This window comes from Eucalyptus grandis, chromosome 10 (genome assembly GCF_016545825.1).
Source record: "Eucalyptus grandis isolate ANBG69807.140 chromosome 10, ASM1654582v1, whole genome shotgun sequence".
Classification (NCBI taxonomy): domain Eukaryota; kingdom Viridiplantae; phylum Streptophyta; class Magnoliopsida; order Myrtales; family Myrtaceae; genus Eucalyptus; species Eucalyptus grandis.
In genome coordinates, this window is record NC_052621.1 from 16,291,258 (window position 1) to 16,300,562 (window position 9,305).

Here is a 9,305-nt window from a genome sequence, read left to right on the forward strand (position 1 = left end):
ATTTGAACTTAAATTAGAGGTGAAATGATTAAAAAAAAAAGGAAATTTCTAAATAAGTGTTTGAAGTGCCATCAATTTCTCAAATAAAAGCCTGAAGAGAACTTTGTCTTGAATAAGAGCTAAAGTGTTGTTATTTTCCCAAATAAAAACCTAAAATGAACTTTATTTCAAATGAATACTTGAAGTAAATACATCAGTTTCAAAGAATAACCTAACTCACCAACTAGTCAAAAGCATTTACATCCTTTATATATATTTTTTGTTTTTCATAAAAAAGACCAAAACTTACAAAAAAAAGAAAATAAGAATTTTAAAAAAACCCAAGAGGGACCTCACTCGCTTGTGGTTGCTACCCCGATCAATGGTGGGGCATTGACCATGGCCAATGGAATCATTGGTGTCTTGATGAGGGTTGGTGACCTTGCCAACTAGAGGCGAGGGCTAGAATTGAGAGAATACTGAGAATCCTAGATCTAGACTCACGATCCTCTCACAATTCTGGTGAGTATCGTCAGCCCTAACCGAGATGCCAGTGACCCTATAAGCCATGGTCAAACCCCAATGATGATAGGACGATGACCATAGGTTGGGGAGGGCTTCTAGCTACACGCATATTTTATTTTTAAGTTTTAGCTTTTCTTAAGTTTGTTTTTTCGAAAGAAAAGAGAAAAAGGTAAAATTAAAAGGAAAAAATGGAAGAAAATAAGGAAAATGACAAAAGCGCCCTTAACCAATTGGTAAAGTCAGGTCTTTTTTTAGATTAACATATCACTTTACCACTCCAGACCCTTATTTAAGAAAATAATAATAATTTGAAACTCTATTTGAAATAAGGTCCATTTCAAACTCTTACATGAGAAATTGGAAGTATTTCTTGTCCTTATTTGAAATTTTTCAAGGAGAAAACAAATATTTAGAGGCACTTCATTTTAGACCGTTGTCTCACCCTAACGAGAAAAAAACAGAAGAAACAGGAAGAGAGTACCTCGCCCCTCCATCTGTCCCAACGTTGTAATAAAAACCATCACGAATCTCTGTCTCCCGAGCAGAGCAGAGGCTTGGCAAAGACTTTTCTGGATCCGGAGGTTTAACCAAGAAGAGAGGGTTTTTCGAACCTCCATTGGAAGACAGAGAGAGCTCGCGAGCTTCTTCTGCGTATCGCATCCATTTTTATGAAGTCTCCGCGAGTCAATTCCAGACCCGGTTGCCCCATTTTCTGGTGGTGGCTGCTGGAGCTCGGTCCGTGAACAATTTGCGGGTGCGGGTCGCAGGGTTCTGAGGATTTCGAAGGTGAGAGCGACCAACTAGTTGACTTTGCTTTCTTTCTCGAGCTCCTTCATGCTCGCTTTTGCGGGTTTCGCTTTTCCGGAGTGTGGGGACATTAGGGTTTGCGTCGTGACGCTGTTGGTTCGCTGATTCCTGCCTTGCTTTATGGTAAAGATTGACGCGCGAGTTGGGCTTGTCCTGTGTGGTTGCTGGTGTGCGTAGGTTGAGGTTTTGGTCTGTAGGAGCCTCGAGGACTGAGCTTGGTTTGACTTCTTTCAGTTGTGGAATACATGATGAGAGGAGAAAGAAAAGAGAATTTTGGAGAATATGCGTGTAAATGAAGGGCTATGTTTTCCTTATATATCTTTCTTGTTGAAAATTCTCACGTTCTTCGTGAGGGTTTTGACAGAATTGTGCTTGAATCGCCGGTTAATTAAATTAGTTAATTTTCTTGCTTTGTCAGAATATCGGTTTTACAGATGGAATTGGAATTTTGAAGTTTGTTACTGAGTTTGTTATTTTTCTAGCAGGTTAATAATTGCATTACTGGGAAACAATGTGGATAATGGGTTATTACTGCTTTCGGTGAGGTGATATGAGAGGTATTGAATATGAGTGATGGGGGTCGGGAGAACAGAAGGGAACATGAAAAATCAAGCGGTCACAGAAAATCCAGTGTCGACGATTTTGCACGGGCCATTGCAAAGATTGCTGTTGCGCAGGTGTGTCAAGCTGAAGGGTTTCAGGCTTTTCAGCAATCGGCCCTCGAGACATTCTCAGATGTAGCAGTTAGATTCATACGTGATGTAGGAAAGACTGCAGTCTTGTATGCTAATTTGGCAGGTAGAGCAGGGGTTAATGTTTTTGATGTTATCCAAGGACTGGAAGGTTTAAGTTTGGGGCTTGGTTTTGTGGGTGCTTCGGATATAGATCACTGCCTAGCACACTCAGGTGTAGTACGTGAACTTTTGCAGTATGTTGGTGATTCTGAAGAGTTACCATTTGCCTATGCTCTTCCTCAGTTACCTATCGTTAGAGATAGAAAGCAGACTCCAAGTTTCTTGCAAGCTGGAGCAGAGCCTCCTCATGAACATATTCCACCTTGGTTGCCTCCATTTCCTGATACTCAAGATCATGTTCAGTTGCCAGTGCAGGAGAATGGTGCTAAGGATCCTCAACTTGTAGACATTGAACATGCAAAAGACGATATAAAGCCTGAGCAGCAGTCTTCATTGAGTGTGCAGCCATTGCATTCTATCAAGGGATTAGAAGGTCCTTTGCCGTTTGATGAGAGAAATACTGCTATGCTGAAAGAAGCAGCAGTAACTAATCCATATCTCGCCGCACCTCTGAATTTTGGTGAGAAAGAAGTATCTCCAGCTGCTCTTCCTGCTAAGCTCTCCAGTGAAGCAGTGATTGGCGACAACGTAGGACAAAAGCAGGTAATGGATGGTAAAATATCTGCACTGGAAGCATTTGTCTCAGGCACTGATTCGATGAAGAGCAGGTTGAAAGATTCTGATGAGGGTCAGAAAAAGGTCCTTCCAAGCCAAAGACCGTCTGTGCAGTTTAAGATGAGGAGCGGCAAAAGGTCCTTCAATGCAAACCCAAACTTGAGCTTTGAGAATGATGGTATTATTTGGGGTTCCCCTCAGCGTGGGAAAAGTTACTCTGATGATGACAAGAAAAAAAGGTCCAAGGAAAACACACCTGATGCAGCTTAGTTGTACATTATGTTTGTTCAGTTAGACTTTCACCATTTCTGAGAATCTAGCAAGAGAGCTTCGTTTTGCATTTTAGTTAATGCCAGTGAATTTCTGTGTGACATATTGCCTGATTCTGATTATGGCGACGTGCTAAATGGTAGATTGTATAAGAAGTACATGAGCTCTATGATACCAGTTGAGCAATTAGCTGTTTGTCAGCCAATGATTCTTTCCAAATAAAGGTTCTCACTTCAGATGGATGGTTTAACTGCTTCCATGGCCATGTTGAATGGTGATCACTCTCCGTTGTAGAGCAAGCAATTGTATTGGTTACTCTCAGATTTTGTTAGACTGCTTCTGGTGATACTGTTCCTGTGTTACTCGTATAGAAATTTATGAAGAATTTTATGATGCCTCTGGCACTTTTATTAACATCAAACGGAAAGCGGTTGGGATGGAACGGCAAGGGGAAATAGTTTAAAATTATCCTTGCAATTCCAATGTTTAGTTCTTGCTATGAAATGATGTGGAAACAAATTAGGAGATTTCTTCTCGTGGAAAAAATTAGAATGGCCAGGAATAATGTTGAAACGTCATAGTTGTCTCCTAGATAGGTTGTTGTATAATAATATTAAAAGGAAATAGAGGATTCGCTTGCATGGACTTCTAAACTGGTGTGAGTATTTTTGGGATATTTGAAGGAAGAATGTAGCGTCCATTCTGTGGTTTGAGCCATGGAATGTCCATTCACTCAATTTGGTGGTATGGCCATTTGTGCATTCCGCCCGGTTCTTTGATAAGAGAGACGAAACTGCACAAAACTGGAGTTGGTCAAAAACAAAAACATCGCTTGCCCGCATGCTGGGACTGAACCTGAACTAGTGAGAATGACCGGCGGTTCTTCTTTGGAGGAGAACAGTACCCCATGTGCACGATTTATAAAGCATTGCGAGAAAAGAATAGTGCGAATACAACTGTACAAAATTGACATCTCCAGTGGAAAACGCCAGGTAAAGGGCTGGGGGTTTGAATTCTTCGGATTCACTTGACACTGCTCCCTTTCCATTTCCAATTTCCGTAAACGGGCCAGGCTATGTCAAATTGTTCAATGGACTTTCGACCTAATTCCTCTGAATTTCAAATACTATTCAAGATCCTCTGGTTTGGATTATCTAATAAATCAGACTTATTCCACATATCCTGTTCAGTCCGTCATGAAAAACACGTCTTTATCATGAGGGCATTCCAAACTCAAAGTGAGAACTTCCATTTAGAGAAATATTCAAGTGAAATAAAAAAAAAACTCCAGCAGCCATAATATACAAATGTTCATAAGGTGTCGACATGCTGAGGATCCTGCCAAACCAATCAAAATGGCTACGCTTATTACCGAAAAATAAACATAACTTAAAAAAAAAAAAAAAAAAAAAAATTTCTGTAGTTGCTTCATTCTTCAATAATTAAAGCTCCGTGCAGTCAACGAGAATAAATCAATATTTGTTGCAAATCAATTAACTCTACTCATCACATTCTTCTATCAACATGTCTATAGTTATGGCATGACCAAAAGAGAAAATTGAAATTAGTAAACCACCTGAGCACTTCACTTCAGAGTGACCACATTGGTGCATGCACGAAGCATAAATGAGACTTGATGATTTGGCACATAGAAAATTTCTCAAAGAACTTGGATGACTGGACACAGATTCCCATCTATCTGCATCACAGCTGATCAAAACAGAGAGTCATGGGCGAGCCTGAGCTGAGAAGTACGGGTGATCTCGTGGCGTTACTGTACTCATGACTCTGCGGTAGAAACCCCAATATTTACTTTTTGCAGTAATTGCTGTTTGACCGAATGGATGTTGTGCCACATACTGCCGTATATCGTTGGCTGCAGCTAGCTCTTCCAGATAAACACGGAGGTTGCCTCCATTACCTGACACAAATGTCACTAATGTCTCAACTCACATTAAGCCAATATTGGATATTCTTTTAAAATTTGCAATGACAACCTCAGAACTAAAATTACTTCTCAACAAGATATGGAAGGAGAGGATATCCATGCAACCATGCAAAACGTAGGATTGGTCCAGCCACCATCATTGTTTTGGCCAAAAGCAAGAGCAGAATGAGATTGAGGGTCTGATAAAAGATGACACAGCCTATTCAAAAATTACGAGGGTTGCTGTAACTATTCAAATGGCCCAATGTAGGCACCGTTTCTCTGAAAAATAAACTATTGTGCATCATACCTAACGAAACATCACTCTCATGCTGAAACCTGTAAGAGTTGGGAAAGACTGCAGTGTGTGGCTGCAAGTGAATTTTCATTAGTACAAATGAAACCCAAGACCATGTGAGCAGCCTAACACAAGGATCAGGAAAAGGGGACAACTCACAGGGTTAAGCAAGGCCTTATAAGGGGAATCATCCAATAACAGCGTATTTGATTCATCATAATCTCCCTTCTGCCATGGAAGGCTAGACTCACGTTTCTCCCAAAGTCTCCTGACTTCCTTAAACACCAAGGCCTTGTGCTTGTTTTCTAGTGTTCTAAACCTTGTAGCAGTGCAATGTGAGAGATCCTACCACATCATTACGCAGCATCAGTTTACTTAAGTACCAATTCTGCATGGTTAGTGTCAGATAAAGATTAAAACCAAAAACAAGGGCATCAGCATAAAAAAATGTCTTTGAATTGCGCACCATTTCTCTCAAATAAGAATTACCATAAAAATAAGGACATCAGTGTGAAAAAAATGACTTCAAATTTGCACCTGATTCATATAAAAAGCTAACTGAAGTTTGATATGCAATTAGGATTGCCATTGGTTAAAATTAGTCTTCACATTGATGAAGCACTCTTTTTCACCATTTCTTAAATCTAATGCTTGCACCAAAATAGCGACGAGGCAAAGGGGAAATAAAATTACAACTAGAATACAATGTTGTCATTAGTGTGTAAATATCAGTGCTTGTCAAAAGCAGAACACATATATTTACATCACATTATGATTGGGACATGCAGAAATTGGGCAGGACCTCAGGAACAATTAGAATGGCCATAACTTTCTTCCAAATTACCTAAAGTGGACAAAGAACATTGAAACCTTGTTAAATGTATGTGGGACTAGGTGCACCAGAGGGATTGTGCTCAAATTAGAGGCCCATACAATTCCCCATTGATTAAAGAAGGACCACAGTCACACACTAGGTGCACCTAATCTATATACAGGTAAATTTTAGGCAAAACTACAGTATCTTGAAGGTACCGGGGTCGTTATCCTGCTCAACTTAGTTATGGAAGTTGGCTGGAACAGCCAAAAACAGAGCAGCCAAATGGTCACAACTATCTAATTAAGTACCCTGGTGGATAAGGTTTCAGAAGACAATTTTCAAGTCAAGAGGAGAATTCAATGCACATCAAATTTTACAGATGAAATTGTGATCAGCACCACCATGCAGAATGGAAAGCTATAACACATCTGAAAACCAGCAAGCAGGACTACTATCTAGGAACTAAATGTGCCATTAAAAGCAAAACAATGCCTACCCAACAAAAAAGCAGCTTATGCTTCATATCTCCCAGAAGATAATCAACCACTCTTTCCACATTCTTCCTGCAGAGATGCACAAACCAAATCAGCCAAATCAGCATGTACACCCTGAACTGCCACAGAGAGAGAGAGAGAGAGAGAGAGAGAGAGAGAGCCAGGAATTGAATTGGCCTAGAAATACTTGTTTCTTGATGACCATATGCCCACATCAAATCTTTCAAAGCAGAACTTCAGAAAATCAATGCAGAAGGGTCTCTTGAAAACTGAAAAGGAAGCAGCATAAATATAATCTCAGCCAGTGAACATAAAAAAGAGAAACCACAAGACTCGATAAACAAAGTTTGCAATTCACCTGCTCGTCTTGCAATATTTATGTCTGCTTTGTAGTCCTTCGGAGGAGGAGAAACTATATCTGCAAGAAGCCCATTTATATCAAGAATTAGAAGTTTCCTCCGATGGAGGAAAAGTGGCCGTGCCGGTGAAAAATGGAATATTCCATGATGCTGTCTTCCAATGGAATATTCCATCATTGCTTCATCCTTGCCGGAGAGCTGCTCAAGTAGCTTTGGCTTTGCTTCATGCACTGAATATTCAAATAACTTATTACCATTTCGCAGTACACAGTTTTCACCTGCCACACCAATATTTGGCAGGAGACTGGCTTGGCTAAGATCAGCAAGGCCATTGCCAAGTAGTTCATAAGCCGTAGAGCTATTTGACACCGCTTGGGGTGTTTTCATGCACATGCTCCACTGTTTTGTCTTGTTTCTATCCATGATGCTCACTTCAAAGGGATTGTTCCTTGTCCCCTCTTCCAACTTTAGGTTTCTGAAACGCGACCTTTGTGTCATCAAATCTGCTTGTAAGGGATTCTCCTGTTGCTCAGTCAAATTCATCGAAAAAGTGACAGCCTTGCTGGCCAACTTTGAGTTTTCCTGCACGAATATCTTTCTGTTGCTAGAATTAACCATGTCGGTTTCTACAGGTTTGATACTCTCGGTCATCATTTTCAACATGGAGGGGACCTGAAATTTAAGACAAATGAAGTTGTCAAAACAGTTTGGTTCAGGACAAACTGAAGTAGGAGAACTGAATACAGACAAACTTGAAGTTTCAACCGATAAGCACGTCAACTTATGGCATAAAAAGTGGAAATTAGAGATACAGGACTCGAGGTTCTGAACAAAGCAAACGAGCTTTAGCAGATGAAGACTCAAAACCAACCCATGAAGCAACTCCCAGTAATGCCGAGTCCGCAGGGACCGCTGTACATGTAACTAAATCGCGAGATTAAAAATCTCACCTTGACACAACATAGAACATCCATAATGCCGGTAACAGCAATCAGACACCGTTGCAGACAACATCCATAATGCCAGTAACATCCATCGGACACCGTTGCAGACAATGTGCAAAGCAAAAACAAAACCGAAATAAAACAGCTTTTCAGATGAAAGTTGACGCTATTCCTCCGGACATCTCCAATTCAGACCTCATGAATACTCTTATCAGCATTCAAGCCCAAAAATAAAGAGCTACGCAAACACGACTCTCGAACTCGAAGATCTGATTATAGGTATGGGCAAAAACCTACCGGTAATCCTCGAACCTCAGCGAACTCCAGAATTCTTCAATGTCGGATAAATTCGTATGCTAAACGAAATGGGACCTCAGCTGTATTGGCGCTGCTCGGGTCTGATTTTAGGGAGAAAAAATAATCGCGAGAGGAACAAATCACGATCGAATGAGGCGACGGGCTTGGGCTACAAGGGCCGGCGCCGACGCCCTCGCCGGCGCCGGCACCTGCGCAACCGGCCCGAAAGCCCTCTCGGACTCTCCGGCGAGGGGCTAATGCAGGCGTTCCCGACCGAGGCGAGCTCCGCTCATGGCCTGACGAAGAGGAACGAACCTCCCGTGTGTTTTTTCTTCTTTCGCTAGCGTGCGGGAACGTGCTGCGGGCGGGTAGGGCGGAGGGAGAGAGGGAGGGAGGGGAGGTTTTTGACTTTTTTGGCATGGTTTTTTTTTTTTTTCCTTTTTCTATATTTTATTTTCGGTAGGAGAAGATCTTTTCGTAAAAGGATAATGTCAAGAAAATTCTACACATATTTTTTGTGGATATTAATATCCCCTCTCAGGCTCTCTCACCAACGCCTTCAATCTTACTCGAGTAACAATAAAATAACCTTTTGTTAAACTCCCGTAAACACGGCGGCTGAAATTTCGATATAATTACATGTGTAGTTACATCGCATCAATATAATGACGTGCACACTTTGTTACGTTGGATTCCTTTGTCTAGCGTTATTTTAAAAAGCCGTCAAAATGAATTTTTAATCATGACGAAATTCAAAAGAAATTTGTATTTGGATCGCTAATACAGAGTTGGGTTATTGGCAGGACGAAGTAATGAGCTCCACGGAAAAAAAAAAAAAAAAAAAAAGCATGCGATTTTTTGTTACAGAATTAGCCATTTTCCCAAATCAAATAAAGTTAGGGTCGATGGTTTTATCAATTATATTTTAGGTTAATATTATGACAATAAACAAGTTTATTTCAAACTAATTTTTTAACACAATAAAATCCATAAATTTACCATTCCTTAAATATTATAATCAAATTATTGAATTGAATAACACATTACAATTGACGGATGTACTAGTGTTTTACACTCTATTTATGATAGTAATTCAATTTAATGGTAATTAGACTAATTTATCATAAATGTACCATTTTTGGGTTTTTGATAATAAAAAAATTAGCGTATGGTAAATTT

General features: G+C 40.2%; 2 protein-coding genes across 4 annotated transcripts; one reads left to right on the top strand and one right to left on the bottom strand.

Annotated features, from left to right (window-relative positions):
• Nucleotides 1–957: 957 nt before the first annotated feature.
• Nucleotides 958–3,240, top strand: LOC104422026 (transcription initiation factor TFIID subunit 8). Of its 2 annotated transcripts, none has more exons than XM_010034241.3 (2): nt 958–1,290; nt 1,794–3,240. In XM_010034241.3, exon 2 carries the CDS (start codon nt 1,878–1,880, stop codon nt 2,988–2,990), a length of 1,113 nt encoding a protein of 370 aa, XP_010032543.1. In that variant the 5' UTR covers nt 958–1,290; nt 1,794–1,877; the 3' UTR covers nt 2,991–3,240. The 2 variants fall into 2 exon arrangements, with proteins under 2 accessions (XP_010032543.1, XP_010032542.1); XM_010034240.2 differs by having other exon boundaries at nt 959–1,290; nt 1,797–3,240.
• Nucleotides 3,241–4,393: 1,153 nt separating this feature from the next.
• On the bottom strand, nt 4,394–8,522 carry LOC104422027. Of its 2 annotated transcripts, XM_039303814.1 has the most exons (8): nt 8,127–8,522; nt 6,885–7,557; nt 6,714–6,795; nt 6,529–6,595; nt 5,375–5,560; nt 5,228–5,288; nt 5,005–5,137; nt 4,769–4,911 (listed from the first exon to the last, which is right to left on the bottom strand). In XM_039303814.1, the coding sequence occupies exons 2-8, from the start codon at nt 7,546–7,548 to the stop codon at nt 4,908–4,910; spliced, it is 1,197 nt and encodes a 398-aa protein (XP_039159748.1). In that variant the 5' UTR covers nt 7,549–7,557; nt 8,127–8,522; the 3' UTR covers nt 4,769–4,907. The 2 variants fall into 2 exon arrangements, with proteins under 2 accessions (XP_010032545.2, XP_039159748.1); XM_010034243.3 differs by lacking the exon at nt 5,005–5,137 and having other exon boundaries at nt 4,394–4,911; nt 8,127–8,519.
• Between the last annotated feature and the right edge of the window lie 783 nt (nt 8,523–9,305).

Excerpts from the sequence above, each read along its gene's own strand:
- LOC104422026 (XM_010034241.3), top strand. The coding sequence starts at position 1,878 with ATGAGTGATGGGGGTCGGGAGAACAGAAGGGAACATGAAAAATCAAGC.
- LOC104422027 (XM_010034243.3), bottom strand. The coding sequence starts at position 7,548 with ATGTTGAAAATGATGACCGAGAGTATCAAACCTGTAGAAACCGACATG. Across the intron at positions 6,796-6,884 it reads AAATATTGCAAGACGAGCAG|TTTTCAAGAGACCCTTCTGC; the intron begins GTGAATTGCAAA and ends CTTCCTTTTCAG. Across the intron at positions 6,596-6,713 it reads ATATGGTCATCAAGAAACAA|GAAGAATGTGGAAAGAGTGG; the intron begins GTATTTCTAGGC and ends GCATCTCTGCAG.